The sequence below is a fragment of the Hermetia illucens genome, chromosome 7, assembly GCF_905115235.1.
Source record: "Hermetia illucens chromosome 7, iHerIll2.2.curated.20191125, whole genome shotgun sequence".
Lineage (NCBI taxonomy): Eukaryota > Metazoa > Arthropoda > Insecta > Diptera > Stratiomyidae > Hermetia > Hermetia illucens.
Window position 1 is genome coordinate 8,614,915 of NC_051855.1, and position 25,741 is coordinate 8,640,655.

Genomic DNA, 25,741 nt, shown 5'->3' on the forward strand with positions numbered 1-25,741 from the left:
CGGGAGAGCCGACCAACTTAGAAGCCAGCAACATCGTAGCCGGCAACATTGAAGCCAACAACGTTGGAGCCCGGTGATTACCGGATATTCATTAAATGTTCCTGTTCTGCTAAAGTCCCTTAAGGCAAAAGGGATAAAGGCAACGTTCAAGAACACGAGGGCGGATAAGACCCTCATTTTCGCCGAATCCATCGAGGATCACGGCAAAATCTTCGCTCTCATCAAAGAGCAAGGCTTAAACGCCACAACTAGCACCCCTCAATCCCTGAGGACGCAGTCCCTCATTATTCGAGGATTACATCGGGAAACCGATGCTGTAGAAATTCTGGCGGAGCACAAAGCTGAGCATCCGCAGCTCAAAATCCGGTCTGTAGCCAACTTCCTGACAAATCAGGACAAAGCTCTACATAAGGAGAATCCTTCTCTTCCAATGAAGTCTCAATCGGGACTTTTTATAGTGACCTTCGAGCCCTCTCAAGAGCTCAACGACGCCTTCAAGGTGAAATACATTCTACACCAGAAGGTTTCCTTAGAAAAAATAAGACCGTTGGGACAGATTCAATGTTTCAATTGTCAAAATTTTGGGCACGTTGCTCAAAATTGTACAATTGTACATCGGTGCGTTAAATGCACCACAAAACATCCGCGTGGCGACTGCCCACGCCCCTCAACGGAGGTGCCGCAATGCTGCAACTGCGGCAAAGTCGGACATCCCGCCAGCTTCCGCGGTTGCCCAGCATATAAAGATATGCTGGCCCGAAAAGAAGCTGCCAAAGTCCGCAAATCTAAAGAAGCACAGCAGACCAAACAGGCAGTAGCACATCTGTCGCAAAGTTTGGCCAAACCAGGCATATCTTACGCTGAAGCCATGAAACAATCACTGCCCCGCGTGGCTCCTGCACTTCCACCTCCAACAAAGTCTCTCCCAAACCAGCCGGCTGTATTCCGTGAATTGGTTGGAGCCCTCACCTCAGCCAGCACGAATGAACAACGCCAATTCGCTGCCATTAAACTTATTCTTAATTTATGGAGTTAAGTATCGTTACTTTTAACTCCGCGTCCCTTGTATCTCACGCCAAACGTGCCACTGCCCAGGTGTTGATCGACTCTCTGAAAGCAGACATTTATTGCGTTTCGGAGACCCATCTTAAAAGCAGGCATAACGTGAACTTCACCGGATATAATACCATCCGGGACGATAACAACACCGGCTCTGCCCTATTAATCAAAAAAGATTATGAATTCGAGAAAGTCGCCATAGACAACCTGCTAACCTGTTCCGCCGCGGCGGCTTTCATTAAAACGGCTGGCAATAAACGGATTCTCATTGTCTCCGTTTATATTAGGTGCCAATCTAGAAATGAGGAACTGGGCCATGACTTAAAAGTCTTGAGCGATCTCCAGTTGAAATCTAATTACCTTGTCTTTGGAGGCGACTTCAACTCCAGGCACACTCACTGGGGCGACACGGCCATTAACTGTAATGGGAAAACCCTGCTCAAATGGATCCACGACCCTTTCTCGCCTACCAATCTCGTGATGATCTTGCCGAATTCTCCGTCAAGGCCCAGTAGTCAATCTATATTAGACTACTTCCTTCTGTCTATGGAAATGAAGCAAAGCTTTCAAGTAATATCATGTGATACCTTACCAGGCATGTCCGACCATTTCGCGGTCAATCTCAAACTGTCTTCACCTCTTTCTCTGAAAAAGAGAGTAATGACCACAATTAGGTCTTTCGCCCACACTGACTGGGATAAATTCAGGGCTGAGTTAGCACCAAAACTCAACTTGAAAAAGCTCTCAAATAATCGCAATCTGTCGGACAAAGAAATCGACGAGGCTATTAACTTGGCGTCTGACGTTATTGACACTGCTACACGCAGAAACTCTAAGCTGATAAAAGTCGATGAGTTTGAATTCAATTCTCTTCCACATGAGATAATGCTTCACTTGAAAGTTAGGCAGATTTGGAGGCGTAATCTTAAGCGCAAATTTCACGAGTACGGGAATAAAATAAATGCGGAATATAAAGCATTACTCTCCCGGATTAACTGTCTCAGTACGCTAATCCGTGGTATGGTGGCGATCTTCCGTAGCAAGGAATTGACCCGCAAACTTGCAGACATTAAGCCTGGAGCTAATATGTTCCAAAATATCAACAGGCTAACCGGGAAATACAAAGCCCGCAACTTTGTTCTAACCCAAAACAAAGTGCGAGTCTGCAGTGATGCTGAGAAAGCAAAAACACTTGGGGAATTCTTCGAGCGACAGCTCAACGCAACACCTCCGAGCAACAGAACGGCTCTCACTAAGACTGTTGATTCAACAGTCAGAGATTTCACTTCTAGGAACTGCTACAGAATCACGTCTTTTTCTGCCCAGAACCCTTCCAACAAGCCTACTGATTCGAGCAAATTTCTGAGTTTATCACAACTCACTGCTATTACCCATAACCTTAACGGTAAAAAGTCAGCAGGCCCAGATGGAATTACGAATTTTGTCTTAAAAAATCTTCCAGTAGCCTCCATTAAGTTCCTGCTTGCGGTTTTTAATAACTGCATTAATAATGGCTACTTCCCATCCACCTGGAAAATAGCCAAAATTATAGCCATTCGCAAAGGAGGTGTCTCTTGTGAACCTGGTAATTTCAGACCCGTTTCACTTCTATCTAACCTGGGGAAGCTTTTTGAGAGAGCATGGACCGTAGGGCTGGTCCAACACTGCAATCTTAACAACATTATTCCAGACCATCAGTTCGGTTTCCGTGCTAAACACGGAACACAGCACGCCCTGAGCTACCTCCACGATACTGTGGCCAGCAGACTTAACGTCAATAACAAACCCACGGTAGCTTGCGTTCTGGATTTAGAAAAGGCCTTTGATTCCGTCTGGATAAACGGGCTAATCTATAAACTGATCAAATACGAATTCCCAATCCCGACTATCAGACTTGCCATCAGTTTCTTCGAGGATAGACATTTTTACGTCAGTGTCGGAAATGAGATTTCCGATCTCTTGCCGGTCACTTCTGGGGTGCCGCAGGGATCCATTTCTGGTCCTACTTTATACAATATTTTCACTGCTGATGTTCCCTCCCCAAAATGCAACGTACGCAAGATACCAGCGGAGTTTTTTTAAGAGTACTTAATGAATCCGACGAACGAGAGGCCGAAGAAATTTCTTTAGTTGCTACATCAATTATGCCAAGGTTGCTCTACAACTGTATCGCATTGACCCCAAACTAATGAAGTTTTTGCCGGCGGTCATGGAACGGTGGCATACAACCTTATCAGTGCATTCATCTGAAGGTACCAACACCTCAGAGCCCACCGATTCATTGAGTCCTCTTTAGTTCTGTATGACCTTGAACCCCCTTTCATGCTACTGAATGATGCTGCGCGGCGGGCTGGCGCACTTAATACACCTAGATGACATCAAGTCGTATGCTAGTACTGATCACCACCTTAGAAATCTACTGCGGAAAATAGACATGTTTAACCGTGATATTCGGTTGGAATTGGGATTGAAAATATGTCAAATCCAGGCCACCCGCAATGCTCATCACGAGCTACATGCCGGACATAGCATTGGTGACCTCCACATCGAAGCTATGACCGAAACAGACTTCTACAAGTACCTAGGAATTCTGCAAGAAACCCATGCTCAAGTTGGTGATTTGAAGGATGCTCTGCTGTCCGAATTCTTGAGACCTGTGAAGCGGATGCTGAAATCATATTTTTTGGAAAAAAACGCACTGAATGTGTTCGCAACTTCTTTACTGGCTTATGCATTCCAAATATTGCCGTGGACGAAAACCAATCTGGAAAACGTAGAACGCCGGAAACTATGCCCAAATTCCGAATGCATCATTCAAACTCTGCCGTTAAGCGGATGAACCTATCTTGAGACATTGGAGGCAGGGATGTGGTCGATATTGCGGTACGACATCACCGCCAAATCGACTTACTACGCCCTTGTTTTCACAGTAAAAAGCAGATGAATCTTTTGCATGTGATTATATGTAAGGCAGTCCCAACGCTCACCACATATGCCGGGGAAAGTTCGAACATCAATGCAAGAGGATCGAAACTACTGGAGTATCTAGTAGGAACCGATTTGCAGATCCTAAATGTGGGTAACGAACCCACTTTCTTCAACGTGGTCAGGCGAGAGGTCATCGACATCACGGTGGCAACTCCTGACATCGGAGAGTGGAGAGTATCAAACGATATCACACTCTCGGATCACAGACGCATTGATTTCGTTATGGGCATGGATCCACCTCCGCCCACTCCATTTCGGAATCCGAGGAGGACAGATTGGGTAATGTATCAAACAGAATTGAGCACCCGAGTCACGATCCCTGGGAAGCGCATCAAATCCATTGCTGGAATTGAGAAGACAACCCAGATGATCACTACTAGCATGAGAGAAGCTTTCGAAGAAAGCTGTCCACTCAAGATGCCAAAGAAGGCACAGAAGGCTCTAAAGAAGAGCATAAGATCGGCTAAACGATCATCTTGGAGACGCTTTTGCGAAGAGACTAACTCTCTTGAGGCAACCTCAAAGCTGAAGCGGATTCTGGTCAAAGAACGTAGCCATAAACTGGGTTATTTACGTTCACAGAATGGGAAGTACACAGAAAGCGATGAAGAAACGGCAAATCATTTGCTTGAAGTACACTTCCCAGGCAGCATCCAGAATCTAATCTCGGGGCCAACAGGTGCATACAGCCCTCAACCGAGAGACTGGAGTCTGGCATGCAAAGTAGTATCACTGGAGCGAGTGAAATGGGCATCTAACTCGTTCCATAGATACAAGTCTGCAGGTCTGGATGGCATCATCCCTGCGCTAGTGATAGAAGGAATGGATGCCCTGGGTCTACACATTCGGAATATATATGGTGCATGCCTAGCACACGCTTATATTCCAATTAAATGGCGGGATGTGAAGGATAGCCGGATAGCTCAGTGGTTTGAGCACTGGGTTGTCATACGGAAGGCCGCGGTTCAAATCTCGCTGGTGGCAGGGGGATTTGTATCGTAACTTGACGTCGGATACCAGTCGACTCAGCTGTCAATGAGTACCTGAGTCAAATCAGGGTAATAATCTCGGGCGAGCGCAATGCTGACCACATTGCCTCCTACAGTTTTCTGTAGTGTACCATTACGGTCTTGAATGAAATGCTCTAACACACTTCAAGGCCCTGATCCAATATGGATTGTTGCGCCAACGATTATTATTCTTATTATTATGTGAAGGTGTTGTTCATTCCCAAACCAGGAAAACCCACCTACACAGACGCAAAAAGCTTTCGACCGAGCCTAACCTCATCACGCTCACCTGTGGCCTTCTGCAGCAACCACGGGACTTCAGCCACAGGGGGCGCTGTGAATGACGAGCGCTCCAAAATCAGCGTAACCGCCCAGCAAATCCGGGACCGAACTCCAGTACAGGATATTGCTGGTATCACAACAAACATGGCACTCTAGCTATACGCTGTAGGAAACCCTGCAGTTTTCTTGCGCAAAACTCTCCCCGCTCGCTATCGAAACACCCGAAAAATGGTTTTACGTCTCCGAATGCAGCCCAAAGATATGCTTGCTAGTCGATTCAGACTCTCCTCTCTCCATCGCCCCGGAGCGGTACCGCTTCAGAAGCAGAGCCTGACACTACAGGCCGCCAACGGGATACCCATTTCGACCGACGGCACCCAGCAACTAACTATGGATCTCAAACTACGCCGACCCTTGCACTGTCCGTTCACCATCGCCAACGTACAGACAGCCGATTTGGGACTCGATGTATTTTGTCACCACGGCATTCTCATCGACCTGCGCCATAGATGTTTACTGGATGGGCTTACTAGTCTCTGCACGGCGTGCACTATTGGATTGCCTCCATCAGCGCCGTGTCTACACCATTGCTTCCCGACGGCCCCTACGACGACGTACAGTCCGATATGCTTGCCAAGTTCATCAAGACCATCGTCCCATCTGAACCCCCGCCAACCTGCCGCTCCACAACCAGATTGTCACCATGGGATCACCGGCATTCTCAGAACCGCAAAGAGGGTGTTCAGCCTCCATTTTGAGCGCGGCGTCATCCGATCATCGTCAAGCCAGTGGGCTAACCCCCTTCATCGAGAACCTGAGGCTCCCGGTAAGTGGCGGGCCGCAGAAGACTATCGCCAACTCATCGCGCATTCTCGACCGGATCGACCTCGACCTCCTACAGGATGTCAATGGTTCGGTTTTCGCGGTTATCAACCTAGAGAAAGCCTTCCATCAGATCCCGTTGAACCCTGATAACATCTCCAAGATCGCGGTAACTACACCCTTAGGATTTTTGAGTTTCTTAGCATGCCACTGGGTCTGAAGAACGCCAGACTATGAAGAGCACCATGAACGCTTTCGTTCGGGCCTACCAGGGCGACGTCTGGGTAATTTCCGACAGTCACGAACAGCATGAACGTAACCTTAGTCAGTTCTTCGAAACGCTGTGCCAAGCCAAGCTCCAGATCAACAGGGGTAAGTGCTAGGTCGGTCTCGCAGAAATCCTTTCCGCCGGATTTTCTGTCAACAGCGAAGTGTTCCGGACATCACCATCGAACTCATCGGAGCTTAGGCGCTTCCTCGGTATGGTCAATTATTACCGGCATTGCATCCCACACGACGCTCAGTGCACCTCTCTTTGAGCTACTAAAAGGACACAATACCAAACGGTCCAAGGTAAACTGGATATGCCAACGCCACTTTCAAACGGTGTAAAAGAAGCACAGCATCCGCAACAACCACGGCCCTTCTCGAGCCTTGCCAACCGTCGGCTCTCCAGGCCGATGCCTCGAACACAGCAACGCCATCTGGGTCCCCCTGGGTTTCTTTTCGAGGAAATTATCGGCATCCGAGCAGCGATACTCAACGTACCACCGCGAGCTTTTGGTAGTCTTTACGACCATTAGGTACTTCCAGCGCATTCTTGAAGGGCAGTGTTTCGTCATTCACACCGATTAACATTCGCTCACCTTCGGACCTTAATTCCAAAGCAACGCTCTGACAAGGCTTTGCTTAGGCAGAGTAGGTAACTGGATTTTATCAGTCGGTTCAATGCGCGCCTCCAGTACACGCCAGGCGCGGACAACGTGGTCGCCGATGCTTTCTCACGGGTTGAAACGGTCTGTGTGGCCACAGCGTTGTGAAGAACATCAGCGAGGTCCAGGCCAAGGACATTCAGCTTCCTCACATGCCGGCCAGCTCTCGCCCAAATTGCATTGGCTCAACCTCGACGACCAGGAGGCCTACTATGTGGAGCTTAGTGGTAACATCAAGCCGTACCTGCCGCCAAGCTTTCGATACGGCACACACCTCTCCTCATCCAAGCAGACACGCCACCGCCAAGAAGGTTGCGCTTAAGTTCTTCTAGCCTAGTTCGGGTAAGGACATCTTCGGATGAATGACCGCTTATGGTTTTAGCATTGCGCTTCAAAAAAAATAAATAGTCATCTTGACAAAAAGGAGATTAATGAACCCATGTCTCATATCGATCGGTGAGTTGAGTCAAAACCAACGGTTAAGTCCTTGGATTAACGCTTGACTTCAAGATTAGCACTTGAAGTCGACGAATGTCGAACTTTGGGGGTTCTACATCTAACAACAATATCTTGCTATAAGAACTATGCTGCCTGTACTGTTCTACGGGACGTAGGTATGGACTGATGTCCTTGGAAATAAGATGATGGTAACCGCCTTGTCCTTGGCTCTGCATTGACCTTTGTAGGTCGCGTCTCCCTATCGCGCTGTCTCAGAACCCGATGTGATGGTGAATGCGGGAGGGATCACCGTTACCCTCCTTGCTAAGGGACGTAAAACTACACTACAAACTATAAACGCAAGGAAGAACACCCAAGGCAGGTGGTTCCTCGTGAAACCTAAGGCAAAGCCCGAAGCAAAGGCTCGCGGAAACTAATGAGCCTAACGTCCTTTCTGCTAAAAGGACTAGAAAGACTAGTAGATCGGTTCATAAGGGATAGATACGTTCCTAAATGGCCACTTCACCATAGGCAACACGCCTACCAGAAAGGCAAATCCACGGAGACAGCACTCCATGAACTTACGGCAAAAATTGAAAAGGCGATATCCGAAAAAGAATACGCCTTAGGCGCATTCATGGACATCGAAGGTGCCTTCAATTATGCCTCATTTGCGGCAATTTGTGATGCGGCAAGACAGCATGGAATCGAACCGCTGCTAATCAGTTAGATCCTTCCCATGCTAGAGTGGAGAAAAATCCACATATCGGTCGGCCAGAAGTCTATTGAAGCAGGATGTCTCTGGGGCTGCCCACAGGGAGGGGTTCTCTCTCCACTGTTATGGCTCTTGGTGATGGGTACCCTGCTGTGGCTCCTGGAGGACAAAAAAGACTTCGCGCAAGCATTTGCGGACGACCTAGCCATACTAATTACCGGCAAGTTTGCCGACACAGTATGTGACCGCTTGAATGCAACTCTGCATGTAATCCACAGCTGGTGTCTCCGCAATGGACTCACGGTGAACGCTAGGAAGACTGGACTAGTTATGATCACTAGGAACGTAAGGTGGGGCAGCTATACGCTACCCACCTTAGCAAGGGTGGAAATCCAGCTGGCACAAACAGTCAAGTACTTAGGAATACATTTCGACTCCAAGTTAACGTGGAAGCTCATATCCAGGAACAATACCAGAAATCCTGCAGATTGCTCTGGTACTGTAGGAATGCGATAGGTAAGACCTGGGAACTTTCACCTAAACGGATATATTGGATGTATACATCCATAATAAAACCCATTTTGATGTATGCATGCATCGTCTGGTGGCCAAGACAGACCTTTGCTAACAGCAGGAAGCTGCTAACGCAGATTCAGAGACTTGGTTGCCTAAGTATTACTGGAGCAATGAGTACTATGCCGACTGCGGCACTTGAAGCTATCCTAAATTTACCCCCCATTCACTTGGAGGTGAAACGGAAAGCGGCCAACGACGCATATAGGCTCGATACCATTGGGGCGTGAAAAGGCGGCCAATCAAACGGGCATGCATCTATCTGGAAATTCCTTGAAAACATCCGGTAACCCTGATGCCGACCGATCATATGGTTTCCAGATTCGTCTTTGAAAAGACATACACTGTCGTAATCACCGAAAGAGAAGAATGGTCGACAAGGGGCCATGAGTCTTTTCAGATTACAGGCCTAATAATCTTCACCGACGGGTCAGTCATGGAGGATGGATCGGGTGCAGGGGTGTTCTCGGAGAATCCGATTATAGAACTGGCCCGACCCCTCGGAAAAATGACGACCATATTCCAGGCGGAGATATATGCCATTTCATTGGCAGCAGAAGAATGTCTGCGACAAAAATGGAGGGGTCGCACCATTCGAATCTGTTCCGACAGTCGGGCGGCATTATCAGCACTAAATGGCAACAACATATCAAGCCAGTTGGTGTGGAGTTGTCATCAGGTGCTGCTGAAACTTGGTCGACTGAACGAAACATTCCTGATGTGGGTGCCGGGGCACTCTAACATCGCCGGTAATGAGGAGGCTGACAGACTGGCTCGCCGAGGGTCTGGATCTACAATGGTGGGGTCAGAACCAGCTGTTGGAATCCGACCATCTACTGTCAAGTCTACTCTGAAGGGTGAAGGATTCACGAAACCGAGTGGAGAAATTTGGGCTTTGGCCGGCAAGCGAAAATCCTTGTTAAGGAGCCTAGGGCCACTAGAGCGGCATTTTTGTTGTCCCGTAAGAGGTGGGACATGAAAACCCCAGTAGGGCTTTTGACGGGACACTGCCCCTTAAACTACCATGTGGAAAAGATTGAGGTAGTGGTTTCGGCTATGTGCAGCCAATGTGAGGAGGAGGAGGAGACAGCCCTGCTCTTTTTATGCAGCTGCCCGGCATCCTCAGATCTCAGACGAAGACACCTTGGCAAGGTTTTCTTCAATGAAGAATCTGCACACTCTTTGTCTCTTGAGAATGTTCTCAGATTCGCTAAAGCCTGCGAACACCGTAGGCGGGAAGCCATTGAATAGGTAACTTACGGGGATAGTACAATGGGCCTAATAACGGCCTGAGTGCTCGGAGCTGCGACTCCCCCCAGTTAACTAAACTAACTAACTATGTAAGGCAGAATAAGGGCTGACTTCACTTAACTTGAAGGATTGGTTCTTCAATCCTCTAAGTGGGGTGAAGTCAGATCAAGATGAATCGATCAATGGAAGTCGAAGGCAATGCACGGTAAATGTGTGAATTGTCTCTAGCAGCCGTTTGCCGATTTGTATTTGTCGAATAAATGGTTATGTGCTGGAGAGCTTTTTGCTGGGACGGAGGGGTTTATATGTGCCACCAGGGCTTATGAAATGTTCATAATGAGAGAGCGGATGGAGGGCGACCAGTGGAGAATGTGTGGTTAGGAATTATAAATGTTGGACCATCTCATTTCTGGCTGCATTGTAATGACACCGGCACAATACACTAATAGGCACAATGCTGTATTAAGGTAATTCAAGACCTTGAATACAATCATGGGCTGATCACGCCAACATGTCTATCTTTCAGTACTGTGGTTCGTCGTTTGTCGTCCCCTGATCATGGTTTATGTGTTAGCTATAGCTAATGTGTTATTTTCATATCGACCTCTATATATCTGCCCCGGCCAAGTGTCTAGCTGCAAACCGCTAACACTTCTCAAGTGGAAGCAGATAATACCACTCATTTGGTCATGGTATAAGTGCCCAGTATGGAGGCACAGATACATTCCACTAAAAGCAGCCCGGTATCCTCGGCTCCCTTAATTCGAGATACAAAAGAAGAAGTATGAGAGTTTAGCACATACGCTACTTATGATGTTTCGATCTCCTCGTTGGCAATAAATAAAAATTTGTATATTTAAATATTAAGTTTCATCAAAACAAACATCAGCGATTCAAAACTCCGTACACATTAACTTTATTTTTAACTATTTGACCTTTTTAAAGTAAACTTCGAACAGTTCGACCGGACATTTGCAATTCGTGTCAACGTCGCCGTGGTTGGAAACAGAAGAGACCGACTTATTTCCATGCGGTCCTTACTGTCCCAACCAACGGCATTTTTTTACCGCTGGTTCTCCACTCCCCTGGTGCGTTCAGAAAACGAGTGAGTGGAGAGTTTCGGAGTTCAGCGCCATCTACCCGTCCGCATCCGCAACATCCGAAATAAATTTCGAATGCTGCAGATCCTGCCGCGCCACATCACTCCGCCCCCAGACGAAACCTAGGGGGTTTCGGCGACGGATCCCCGAACTTCGTTCGCCGTTAATCCACAAAGCGGACACGACGTTGCTTCGGGGCGCATACGGGTTTCAGCCTGGACAAAGAGACCGCCTTTTTGTGACCACCGATCTCGAGCTGGAAGAAATGTTCTCCCCGCTCGAGAACGCGGTACGGGCCCTCATATGGAGGCTGCAGCGGCTTCCGGACGGCATCCGTCCTGATCAGCACGTGCGTGCATGTGTCCAGTTCCTTGGGCGAACAAGCAGGTATGGACGAGCGTCGAGTGGGTGGTGGCGCTTTGATGCGTCGGAGATTGTCCCTCAGCAGACGCACCAACCCCGACTCCGTGAGACCCGATCTCTTGTCGAAGACCGGATCGCTTGGGAGTCTTGGGTTCTCCCCGTAAACCAGCTCCGCGGGGCTGGCAGCAAATTCCTCTCGGCGGGTTGTACGAAGGCCGAGTAGGACGAGAGGCAAGACTTGAGTCCAGGACGGGTCGTCGCGTGCCATAATGGCGGCTTTCAGCGTCCGGTGCCAACGTTCTAGCATCCCATTGGACTGCGGGTGGTATGCAGTAGTCCGCTGGCGTTTAAAACCCAGGAGTTTGCCTAACTCGGAGAAAAGGGTGGATTCAAATTTCATTCCCTGGTCAGTGATGATCACTGCAGGGACGCCAAAGCGAGGTATCCACTCTCGGCAGAGGGCTTCGGCACAAGATTGCGCCGTAATGTCCTTCAGAGGTATTGCCTCAGGCCACCGCGTGAACCTGTCGATGATTGTGAGGCAATACTTGTAATCGTGCGAGTCTCGCAAAGGCCCTATTATGTCGAGGTGTGTGGTGTGGAAACGCTTGGTAGTGCGGGGGAATGAGCCCACTTCTTTCCTTACATGCCTGGAGACTTTACACTTCTGGCATGCGATGCACTCTCTGGCCCAGGAATTGATATCCTTATTCATGGAGGGCCAGAAGTATTTTCCGGTGACTAACCGGTTTGTTGTCCTGATGCCGGAGTGCGCCAAGTCGTGAACTGCGTGGAACACTTCCTTGCGAAATGTGGCCGGAATGTATGGCCGAGGTCCCTTTTCCGAGTATTCGCAGCAGAGCGAGAGGTTTGAGCCGAAGATGGGCAACTCCCGAAATTTGTATTTGGGGTTGGACTGCTGCCTCATCCACTTGCGCCTTGGCAATAGCCGAGAAATCGAGTGAGGCGGGGATGTTAACTTCGGAGACACGAGACAAAGCGTCAGCAACAATGTTGTCCTTCCCGGACACGTGCTGGATGTCTGACGTGAACTGGCTTATGAAGCTCAGGTGTCGAAGCTGACGAGGGGACGCTTTGTCGGGCTTCTGTTTCAAAGCAAACGTGAGAGGCTTATGGTCCGTGAACACTGTGAACGGCCTGCCTTCTAGGGAGAAACGGAAGTATTTGATGGACAGGTATGCGGCGAGCAGTTCGCGATCGTAGGTGCTGTAGTTCCGTTGAGCGGGATTCAACTGCTTCGAGAAGAAGCTCAACGGCTGCCAAACTTGGTCCACCTTTTGGTGAAGGGCAGCACCTACTGCGATGCCAGAGGCATCAACAAAAACGGCTAGGGGTGCATCTTGTAGAGGAAATGCCAAGAGTGTAGCATCAGCCAGTTGCTGTTTGGATTTATTGAACGCGCAGACAGCCTCTTCAGACCACACAATCTCTCGTGTGTCTTTTGTTTTGGGGCCAGACAAGTACGCGTTCAAAATGGACTGGTGATGGGCGGCCTTGGGCAGGAAACGACGATAAAAGTTTAGCATGCCCAAGAACCTCCTCAACTCCCTCACTGTTTTTAGACGCGGGAAGCTTGTAATTGCTTGCACCTTGTCTGGGTCGGGCTGTATTCCTTCAGGGGAAATGGAGTGACCGAGGAATATCACCTGTTTTTGAAGGAATTTGCACTTCTCAACGTTTAAGACTAAACCGGCCTCAAGGAGACGTTGAAAAATGCACTCGAGATGGGCTAAGTGCTCAGACTCAGTAGAAGAAGCGACCAAAACATCATCCAAATAGACGAAACAGAAATCGAGGTTTCGCAGGACTGAGTGAATGAACCTTTGAAAGGTTTGCGCCGCATTGCACAATCCGAAAGTCATTCGGGTGAACTCGAAGAGTTCAAAGGGTGTGCATATTGCCGTCTTTGGAATGTCTTCTGCAGCTACTGGGATTTGGTGGTATGCCTTGGCTAAGTCCAAGGTCGAAAAGATGCGGCAATTCGCGAGGTGATGCACAAAGTCGTGGATGAGTGGAATCGGATATCGGTCAGGAACAGTCTGTGCGTTTAGCTTTCTGTAATCCCCACAGGGACGCCATTCGCCATTTGGCTTAGGGACCATATGTAAAGGGGAAGACCAACAGCTGTTTGAGGGCCTGCAGATACCCTGTTGAACAAGTTGTTCAAATTCTTTCCGCGCGATAGCCAGTTTCTGGGGTGGTAGAGGACGCACCTTTGAGAAAATCGGGGAACTAGTAGTATTTATGTGGTGCTGCACATTGTGCTTCACTGGTTTCGAGAGACTACACTCGGTAGTAATCTGGCTGAACTTTTGGAGGAGTGTCCGAACACGAGAGTCGGAGATGTCTTCCAAAAGAACGGAAAGGTTATTGTCAGCGTGAGATACCATTTGGCCCGACGAATTTAGTTTGGTTGTGGGGTCTATAAGGGACTTATTTTGCAAGTCCACCAGCAACCCATAGTGACACAAGAAGTCTGCGCCTAATATGGGGAAGCTGACATCCGCCAGGATGAAACGCCACGGAAACGTCCTACGCAAGCCAAGACTCACGTCCACTTGCCTGTACCCGTATGTATTGATGCGGGAGGAATTTGCTGCCGCCAGCTTGAGGGGTTGTGGGTATAGTCGATGATGCTGGGGTACGGGAAGAACCGAAACCTCCGCACCCGTGTCGACGAGGTAGTTGCGCCTGCTGAGGGGGTCGAAAATAGTTAGGCGACGTGGCGCTGCGCTCTGGGTGGGCGTCGCCAAGACCCCCCGCGGACCTAGTTTTTTGCGGTAGGCGCGAATTTGCAAGGTAGCGTACATCTTGTCGCTTTATCTCCGAAGTTACGATGATACCAGCAAATACCTTGGTCCGCAGGCTGTCTTGATGACCTGCTACCCGAACGCCCTTTTCGTGTGGCAGACCGTGAGCGAGCTCGCGACCTGGCACTCGAACGCTGAGCGTCCAACGTCGCCCGCATCTCGGCCACGCTGGCAGTTAAGGCCGCGATCTCGCGCCGTAAGTCGCTGACCTCATCCGACGGTGGTTGAACGGCCGCTATGGTTGGGCGAACGTACACCTCCTGTACCTGGTCGGCCGTCGCTGCTAGTTCCTCCAAGGAACCGGAGACGCAGGCTAGGATCGCTTGGGTGCCCTCCGGGAGCCGACGCAGCCAGAGCGACTTGATCATATATGAAATAAGAATGATCCAAATGGAGTGAGATTTTCCTTGATGTAAAGACAGGTAAGGGCTCTCCACTCCAAGTGACCATCCTTGTATTCATCGGGTTGGCCAGGATTACCTATAAGGAATACCAGAGCCAGGTTGACAAATACCTATCTCTCAGTGAGACGGTCATGGGGAAACTTTAAGTTGCCATTAAGTGTAGTTCAGCTCCCCACAAGCTGCAATCCAGGGTGCAAACAGGTATCTCTTATGCAGCCTGAAGACATCCTTTTATGGTTTAGGCTGTATATTTCGGGAGTAGTTAATGGGAAAGGGTTCAGTTTTGAAAAACTGCTACCATAATTTTTGCTTTTGACCTTGATACTACTACAGCCCTTACTATGCCCTTTATTTCTTTAAGATCTTCTAGTTGAGGGGAATCCTCTGTGCTTTTCTTCTAGCTATTTTCGCGGCACGTGTGCTTAATGGCATGTTCATGCAGAAAATTTGTTTCATCGCCGAGTCTCGCGATCGCGTCGATAATTTAGCCTTAGGAATTTTGGTTCAGCGCTAGCATCTCTAGGTGCTAACGGTACATCATCCCTTCTCGGATCATGTATTCAAGGTCTTGCGATACTTTCGTGCACGTCACGACCTATGATTTTCGATGGATCTGCTAAACTTGCTCATTGCAAGTTGGATCCTCGAACAGATTGGTCGCGCAATGGCCAATCTTCGCGTTTTAAGTAGATTAGTATATTGGTGCAGTGTCTTCATAAGATTGTGCTGCAAGACTTTTGATTATTATTTTCAGGGGTAAGTTTTTCCTTAATATATTGTTTCCAGCCCGTTTCCTATTCGGTTTTCGGTTTTATAATTTCGTGCGAGTGCCACTTGTGTTACGCTTAATTGTGTTCGCGTCCGCAACAGAGGGTTCAGGCAGCGCAGTTTTCGGTAACGGAAGTGAAAAATATTGGGATAGACTTTGAGGGCTACCGCCCAGCATGGTGTGTGGATCACCGCCGAGGGCACCCGCCATGCCACTATGCATGAATTTTGGGAATATTACCGAAGAGGAGGTTCAACGAGCCATAAAAAACTCAAAGAACCGGAGGGACCCAGGTCTGAATCAGGTGCAGAACGTCTTGTACAAAAAGTTCACTAGTATACATGGTCAACTTGCACATAGAATAAATCAAGTCATGAGTCGGCTGGAGTAGTTTCCACCCTTCCTAACTGCGGGGATTACCTACCTTATTCCTAAAAAAACACGGTGCAGGCCCCGCAGGCACAAGACCGAATACTTGCTTACCAACTCTCTACAAATTCATCACGTCCATTATCAGTGGAAGGATCAATGCGTACCTCGAGACCAACAACATTCTGTCTGAAGAGCAGGAGGGCTCCGAGTTGGGTCAACGGGTTGCAAAGAGCAACTCATTATCGACTCGATGGCTGTAGGACAGGCAACTAGAGGTCAAAGAAATTTCTTAAGCTGCTATATCAATTATACCAAGGCTTTCAATATCGTCCCGTATACCTAATCGATGTCGTACGTCTGTATCGCATTGATCCCAAACTAATAAAGTTTATGGGGCAGTCATGGAAGATTGGCATACCATCTTATCAGTGCGTTTATTTGAGGGTACCAATACCTCTGAGCCTATTGATACACGGAGAGGCATCTTCCAGGGGGATTCGATGAGTTTTTTAGTTTTGCATAGCACTGAACCCCTTTCCACGGCTACTGAAAGATGCTAGAGGGCATGGTTTCGCAATCAAATATGGTCTACGTTCCAAGTGCGAGTTGACACACTTGAAGTACTTAGATGACAATAAGCCTTATGCTAGTACTGACGAGGGGTCAAGCAGTGTACTGCAGGATAGACTGATGCGGAACATAGCTCCCTGAGGCCAACCTATCTTTGTCTAAGGATGAGTTGTCTCTCCTCTGGGACGGTGTGTGCCTTTTCAGGGGCCAAGCCTCTCGTCTACCAAGACCGTTAGTGAGTGGTGATAGCCACACCCTGTACGAGGTGACCCTACTATTAACAAAACGCTACGGATCTAGACTGGGGAGTCGAAAAACACCTCCCCCAATCCAGGGTGTCATGCGAACCGTGCCCATTGGATAGTTTGCAGTCGGGGGTAACTGACTGTATTCGAACGGAGCCTCACTGATACCTGGTCGCCTCAGTGAGTAAGTTAGATCTTACCGTGCTACGGGGGGCTATGGCACGGCGGACCTCTTAACCCCCATACTCGTGGGAATCAAATGAGTACTAAATTGGAAAAAAAAAACAAAAACCAAAAAAGCGGGGCCCCGTACCGCACCAAAACTGGTTAATCAGGTGGAGGCACGTCTCCGAATTACTGAAAGCCAGGTGACTACACCCAAGAAGGGAGAAGTTGGGACGTCAAGCAGTGGATCCAAGGTGAGCATTGGTATACTGCATGGACTACAGCCAACGAACACCACTGCTCAAAGAGCAGGGACCAGCAAAAGCACGTCTGAGATAAACATAACAGACGTCAGGAAGGAGACAGGTCTCAGTGGCGCCGGGGTTAAATGGTACCTGCGCTATCTGAAGGAAGGCCTGAAACCAGAAGAGGCCCTTAAGAAGGCTCAGGGCAGACCTAAGCCATCTCTACCGGAGCCGAGAAAGCGGGGAGCAGCAGAGATCAGCCCGCATGAAGGGAATGCCCCCAAAAAACCCAGACCTGAACTCACGGGAGGAGAAAACCCGGGCAGGTCAGGAGTGAAGGCAGGACCCAGGAAGCCCGGCATTAGCTATGCTAGTGCGGTCAAAGGCATTCGGCTGGCCATACTGCCAAAAAGGTTTCCCGAGCAAATACTCACTCGGGAGGAACAGGAAACCATTGAAGAACTGGTCGTCAAGCAGATGATCAAGGGATGGACGTCGAAACTGGTGTTCACCGGGATACGCTTTCGACCAGGCCTTATACTGGTGGACTGCGCGACGGAAGGTACCGCAGAATGGGTCAGAACCATAATTCCTAGATTGCCAGGCTGGGAAGGGGTGGAACTGTCAACATGTGCTGGAGATGATATACCAGGAGCCCACATGGTGACAGTTTTTCTCCCAAAGGCCGCGGCAATAGTAACAGAAGACCTCATGAGACTCCTAATTGCTCAGAACGAAGATCTCCATACTCGACTATGGAGAGTCTTCAGAAGCAAGGTGGAGGGAAAGGGTAAACTCCTCACGATCGGGGTAGATGACCGATCACTAGAGGCAATTAAACGTCGGAGTTGTCATATCAACTACCGATTTGGCAACATACCCGTGCATGTGCACAAGGAAAAGCCAAGGAAAGAAACCTCGGAGGAGGCATCGGGTGGAAAACTTACCGAGGTCCCTGAAGAAGTCGCGGAAGCCATAGAGGCGGAAAGAACGGGATCAATCAGGGAAATAGACCTGCTGCCCAGTGAAGAGCAGAAGCTGGACGACCTAGACCTAGGACTGCTAGGGCTCGGGGTGGACAGCGACGCGCAGGAAAGCGCCATGTCGGAGGAGGAGGGTGACACTCCGACAGTGGAGAAGAGCTCCAAACAATAACGGAGCCAATGGCCAGCACTAGGATAGCCCAGATAAACCTCCACCATGCGAGAGCTGCATCTGCAGTGATTGCAAGGGCAAATTCCAAGGAGAACATTGGAATAGTGCTGGCTCAGGAGCCCTGGGTGTACCGGGGGCAGATTCGCGGTCTGCAAGGAGGAGACATGCAGGTAATTTGGGACTCGTCTTGTGAAAAACCAAGAGCTTGCATAATTCTCAAACGTAATCTAAAATACATATGTCTTTCAGAGTTCTTAACCGGGGACCTTGTGGCTATCCAAGTCTCATTCGAAGCCGGGAGGAGCACTCGAAAGGTAGTGGTAGCATCGGGATACTTCCCAGGAGACGAGAGCCGGGCTCCACCGGAACAAGTCGCAAAGCTGACGGAGTACTGCGAGGAGAGGGCGTTACCACTTCTTCTCGGCTGCGATGCCAACGCCCACCACGTAGTGTGAGGAAGCAGTGACACTAATCGTAGAGGTGAGTACCTTCTCGAATTTATTCTTAGTAATAAGTTAGAAATATACAACGTAGGGAACACTCCAACATTTGTGACCAGCACCAGACAAGAGGTACTAGATATAACTCTAGGAAATACCCTAATGAACGGGATGGTCAGGAATTGGAGGGTGTCGGATGAACCCTCAATGTCTGATCACAGGATAATCAGATTCGACATTGAGGGTAACTCCGAAATAAAAAGAATAATATGGAATCCCAAGAGAACGGATTGGGAATCCTACACAATGCACCTGAGCAACAACATTGCCCACCTTCAAGGGAACGGGGACATCAGGAGCGAATTAGAATTAGAAACGGTGGTGGAAGACCTCAACACAATCGTCATTGACGCATATGAGGCCAGCTGTCCGGCCAAGACAGTCAAGTCATCAAGGGATGTACCATGGTGGAACAGAAACTTAGCCAGAATGAGAACGGAGGTACGAAAACTCTTTAACCGGGCAAAACGAACCGGGGACTGGCGGAGGTATAAAAATGCACTGACTGCGTATAGCAACGCCATCAGGGAAGCGAAACGGAACAGCTTTAGGGAATTCTGTGAAGGGATTGAACAGATCACAGAAGCAACTAGGCTGTACAAGGCTGTAGCCAAAGACGGGAGAATATCCTCTGTCTGCTTGAAAAAGGAAGATGGGACATTCACCGAGAATGAGGAGGACAGGGGACACCTGCTTCTCAGAACTCATTTCCCGGGGTCCTACCCCTCGGCGGCAGGCGACAATAATCTGCCTGACACCCCAACAACGAATAAAAGGGGAAGGAAAGAGAGCTGGAAACTAGCAAAAGAGGTATGCTCAGAAGCTAGGCTAAAAAGGGCAGTGGGAACCTTTCAACCAATGAAATCTCCCGGAGCAGATGGCATTTTCCCAGCACTTATCCAGAGGGGCCTAAGAATTATCCTAGAGTCTCTTCTGAGGGTGGTAAGGGGGAGCATAGCACTGAGTTACATACCAAGGGCATGGAGACGGGCAAAAGTGGTCTTTATTCCGAAGGCGGGTAAAAAGGATCCTTTTCACCCTAAATCTTTCAGACCAATCTGCCTAACATCGTTCGTACTCAAAACGGTGGAGAAGGTCATAGACAACTATATTAGAACTAACGTTCTAAAGCGTAATCCCTTACATCACTGTCAACACGCTTACCGGGCAGGAAGGTCAACTGAAACTGCTCTGTATCAGCTGACAGAGGTACTACGGGACGCCATTGAAACAAAAGAAATTGCACTGTGCGCGTTTTTGGATATCGAAGGAGCATTCGACAACACATCGCACACAGAGATACAGGATGCCCTGAGCCGCAAAGGAGTGGGAAACACCCTGGCACTCTGGATGGGCAAAATGCTAGAAAGCAGACAAATAGAGGTACAAACAGGTACAAATTCTATTATCATGAACACCACTCAAGGCTGTCCACAGGGCGGAGTACTATCGCCGCTGATGTGGAGTATGGTAGTGGATGAACTCCTGGACGTGTTAACTAATACTGGAATACAAGTCCAGGGCTACGCGGACGACATTGTTCTAATCTGTAGGGGCAAATATGAAGATACCCTATGTGATAGAATCCAAACTGGATTAAGGGTTACTAGTGCCTGGTGCAGGAAGGTGGGACTGCGGATCAACCCAACCAAAACCACCATAGTACCATTCACTAGGAGGCGTAAACTGGATCACCTGAAAGCCATAACATTACATGATATGGAGGTGAAACGAGAAACAGAGGTCAAATACTTGGGAATCACGCTAGACCAAAAATTACTCTGGAAGACACATGTCGGAAACACTTGTCGGAAAGCCACGAGGGCTCTGATGACTTGCAGATCCATAGCAGGAAAAAAATGGGGTTGTAGCCCGAAGATACTACTTTGGATATATACTGCAATAGTAAGACCAATGATTACCTATGGAGCGGTAATCTGGGCAGAAAGAACCCAACTCAGCACACAAGCCAGGGAATTACATAAGCTCAAAAGGCTGGCTTGCGTGTGTATCAGTGGGGCAATGAGGACATGCCCAACGGCATCCCTGGAGGTCCTTCTGGGATTAACCCCTCTCCATCTGCACATACAGATGCAGGCAAGGAGATCAATATTCAGGATGGCCGGTAGCATGAGTGAGGCGGGGAGCTGCCTAAATCGAAGGAAGATTGATATCCTTTCTAGGCGGTATCCCGAATTACTGATACCAAGGGACAACATGACAACGAGGTTTCACTTCGATAAGAAGTTTGAAACACGTTGGAGTAACAAGACAAACTGGGAAAGCGTGGCTGTGACATACGGCTTAAACCAGCAACTGATTACTTGGTACACTGACGGATCCCTCACAGCAGAGGGAGCGGGTGCCGGTGTCATTGGTCCAAGGAAAATGTACTTTGAGCCAATGGGTAGGTACACTAGCATATTCCAGGCGGAAATTTACGCCATAGACAAATGTGCCTCCTTTAATCTACAAAGGAACTACAGGGGGCAGAACATAGCTATTCTCACCGATAGCCAAGCAGCGATCAAGGCACTTAGGTCCAACCAGGTGAACTCTAAACTGGTATGGGAATGCCTTGAGAGACTGAATACACTCGGCTCGTCCAACAAGGTCTGGATACTTTGGGTTCCAGGCCATGCTGGGCTGGAAGGCAATGAGGCAGCGGATGAACTAGCCAAGAAGGGAGCAGGGATGCCTTTATACGGGCCAGAACCCTTCTGTGGAATCGGAAACGGTTTCATGGCTATGAATCTAAGAAACGAAGAAAAACGGTTGAGGGAACTATATTGGGCGGGCCTACCAGGGATGGAGCAGTCCAGGGTGCTTATTGGGGGATACGAACCCATGCGCACAAAGGATTGCTTAAACCTCACCAAAAAGAACCTCCGAATCATAGTGGGAATTCTCACTGGTCATTGTCGGCTGAACTACCACCTAGGGAAGCTAGGGATATCTACGGACACTGCCTGCAGGTTCTGTGAGGAGGAGGACGAAACCTCTATGCACGTCCTGGGACAGTGTCCAGCACTTGTGCAAAGTAGGTCGATACATCTGGGAGAACACTTAATACCAGATGCAAAGCTGAAACTTCTGGAAGTGGGGAACATACTAAAGTTCCTAACGGTTACTGGCCTGCTTGAGATACTATGATCAACAGGTACACTATAACCAGTAAAAGGGGCACAATAGTTCTTCAAGGACGCGGTGCGACTGTCCCTTAGCAAAATAATAATAGTACTGACGACCACCTTGGAAGTCTGTTGCGAATAGTTGACATGTTCGGCCGTGATATTCGGATGGAATTTGGGTTAGACAAATGTGGAATTCAAGCCGTTCGCAAAGGTCATCACGAGCCGCATGCCGGACATAGCATTGGCGACCTCCACATCGAAGCTATAACCGAGACAGACTTTAACAAGTATAATATTTTTTGTTGAGGATGCTGGGAGTCCTAAGTCCGCACCCACTTAGTGATGGACCGAACCACTTGGGGAGCAACTTACTCCCTCTTTTGTAGTTCTCGGCCTCCTCTTTTTTTGAGTAAAAACCAAGTTTACAAAAAAAGACAAAAGGTTGACTGACGGTTTCGTCCAGGGCAGAGGCAACTCATCAGATGCTGCCTCACCTCTGCCTTAACAAGTACCTAGGAAAACCGATGTTCGAGTCGATGATCTGAAGGATATTCTGCTGTCCGAATTCCTGCGACGTGTAAAGCTGATACTGAAATCACATCTCTCGGGGAAGAATAAAATAGGCCATTGAATGTATTCGCTATTTCTTCACTTGTTTTCACATTCGGAATATTGCCTTGGACGAAAACCGATCTTGAAAACATCCAGGGTCGGATCCGGACTACTATGTCCAAATTCTGAATACACCATCCATACTCTGCCGTGGAGCGGATGAACCTGCCTCATGCCATCGGAGGTAGGGGCTAATAGCAGGGGAGTCCCTTACATGTGGATTGACTCCTCTTAACTTGAAGGACCGACCTTTCAATCCTCTGAGTGGGGTGAAGTCGGACCCAGAGCGGATCGTTGAGTAGAAGTCGAAGGTAATGCATGGTAAACACGTGAATTGTATTATATTTAGCAACCATTTGTCGAACAGATGACTGTCTGCTGGGGAGCTCTTTGCCGAGACGGAGGGTTTTATCTGTGCCAATCAGGAGGGTATGATCTTCATCCGAGCTTATAAAAAGCACATAATGAAAGAGCGGGTGGAGAACGACCAGTACAGAATATGTGACTAGGCATTGAAAATGTTGGACCATCTCATTTCTGGCTACATTTTAATGGCACCGCTGCAATACACCAAAAGGCATAACTCTGTATGTAAGGTTATTAATCAAAACCTTGCATACAAGCATAGACTGATCATGGGAACAGGTCCGGTTTACCGATATGAGCTACAGGCAGTACTTGATAGTTCTGCTTACAGCATGTATTGAGACCGGCAAGTTCTAACTAATTGTCATATACCAAACCACAAGCCTGACGTGTAGTTAGTTAAGAAGATGGGTCGCTCGGCTTATATTATTGATGTTGCTGTCTCCCAAAATAGCAACATTTAACGGAAATATGTGAAGAAGAATGTGAACTATGAACCATTGGCTCGGGAAATCGTTTCGAGCAGGTGGTTGTCGTTCCAATAATATTGTCAGCAAGAATTATGGTATCTAAATCCCGCACGGCTTCCCTTGACTTCCAGGGACTCTCACACAGTCTGGTTCGAACCATTCAGAAGTACACTATTCTGTATACGTGCAAGATGTTGTGGGGAGTTCTCGAGGGGTTCTCCCATTAACATACAACCGGCCACCACCGCCAGAGCCGCTTTATCTTTAAGTAGGTGGGATCGTCCGAGCCTAATCGCTTGACACTTAGTGCTAGTATTAGGTAAAATATTGCATCTGTCAAAATTGTGACAACTCAGAAAAAATGTTATTATAAGAAAAAATTGAAAAAATAAATCATACTAATGTTAATACATATGAAATAATTATTATTTAAAATATGAAATACCAAATAAATACTTACCCTATTACAACTATGAAAAAATCTAATATATTCCAACCATTACGTAAATATGCACCGGAATGCAATACAAATCCATATGCAATAATTTTCATAAAGCATTCAGCTGTAAAAATCACTAGAAAAACGTATTCAATTTTCTCTAAATATGCATTTGTCGTATTTGAATCACTAAATGGATACGGTGTATAGACGGCTAAGGCAACACAATTGGCAAATATTGTTAATAGAATTAAATATTCGAATGGTCTTTTGATAGATTTGATAGTTAAGGAAATCTCCGTTCAGTAAAAAACCGTTAAAATAAATACAGTAGAATCCCGATAGAAGATGGGGAAAGTTAATTAAATTATAAGTAACCGGAAATACCAATAATCGGGATACGAATTATCGGAATTCTACTGTATAATTGTTGAGTATTTTATAAGCTTTTAAAAAGGATACTTCCATTCAACAACATCGATGCACATCTTTCGCAATGGATTCTGCAACGATAGACAAAATAGAGCACGCGTTGGCCTATCTGGTGGTGGTTTACCACCACGTCGTACTGGACGTTTCGCAGCTGCCTGTGCAGCAGCTGTTTTCAATTGTCCACCGATTGTTGTACCATTTGTAGTGCCTGGAATATTAGGTGTTGCACCACCCATTATGCTACTAGCACCATCTATTTGGAAACAATACAAAAGAGGAAGGAAGTTAGGCTGTTGATTATAAACTTTCAAAATGGGACCATCCATAGTCGGACAGGTCCAAATTTGATGTGGATAAGTTGAATAGTGTTGAGAGGAGGGATTCGACGTAGAATGAAGGCAGAGGTTGGGGAGTCGATGCAAGGACCAACCAGTCCTAAAAAATAATTCGTACGCATATCAAGAAAAAGCGGCGGATTGAAATGTTGGATTTTGATGGTTGGGGCAGGCAGGCAGGACATTGCTAGGGTGACTCGAAACAGCACTGGTAATGCCAGAGTAGTGAACAGAGTGCAGAGCATTTATCGGAACAATGCCATTCCTTGTGGGGTACCCACAGTTGCGTATACAATAAAGCAGAAACTTTCTATCGTGTCCAAAACGCAACGTTCACGAGGAACTAGCGGAGTTTTTTTAAGACCACTTAACGAATCCCAATAGAGCGTCCATTGCAGTCAGTACAGTGAAGAAGCAAAAGATCGTGCTGAGTGGATTACCACTGAAGACAGTCACCATGTGACTATGCCAAAAATGAATTTTGCGGCTGTTACCGAAGAGGAGGTTCGACGAGCCATAAACAGCTCGAAGAACTGGAGGGGCTTGGGTCTAAAACGTGTGCAAAATTTCTAGTATAAAAAATTTATCAGCGCACATAGTCAGTTAGCACACAGCCTAAATCAGATCATTAGTGGGCCGGAGCAATTTGCGCCTTTCCCCACTGCGAGCAGGACTCCGTAGACACAAGACCGAGTGTTTGTTTAACAATCCTCTGCTGTGGAGCAGACAACCGATTGTTGTACCATTTGTAGTGCCTGGAATATTTGGTGTTGCACCACCCATTGAACCGTTGAATAGTGTTGAGAGGAGGGATTCGACGTAGAATGAAGGCAGAGGTTGGGGAGTCGATGCAAGGACCAACCAGTCCTAAAAAAGAATTCGTACGTATATCAAGAAAGAGAGGCAACTCCGCCATGCTATTAACATAGCATGCTGATCCCAAGCCCAGGTAAAGGCGGAGGGTTTACTCTGTACTATCCTCAGTAAAACAAAAATAAAATGCTGAGATCAGGGAAAGAGATAAATACAGTATAGTTGGCGTTACTCTACTGTGCTAAATCCTACCTGATCTCTTTTGGTGACAGGCCCCGCGACAGGTCGACCAAGAAAATGCATACAATGTCGTTACAAACATGATGATCGGATTGAGTCACAAGCCTCGGA

The 25,741-nt window shown here is 47.9% G+C and overlaps 1 protein-coding gene across 9 annotated transcripts in view; it reads right to left on the reverse strand.

Annotated features, from left to right (window-relative positions):
- LOC119660711 (muscle calcium channel subunit alpha-1) overlaps positions 1-25,741 on the reverse strand; it is a 458,885-nt gene that overhangs the window by 387,270 nt on the left and 45,874 nt on the right. For all 9 annotated transcript variants that reach the window (XR_005250469.1, XM_038069351.1, XM_038069354.1 and 6 more), the window contains exons 4-5: positions 24,273-24,495; positions 23,832-24,077 (exon numbers count right to left, since the gene is read on the reverse strand). Coding sequence is in view for 8 of the 9 variants with exons in the window: in XM_038069351.1 (XP_037925279.1) it covers positions 23,832-24,077; positions 24,273-24,495 (469 nt within the window). In the remaining variant the exon portion in view is untranslated. The remainder of the gene's footprint in view (positions 1-23,831; positions 24,078-24,272; positions 24,496-25,741) is intronic.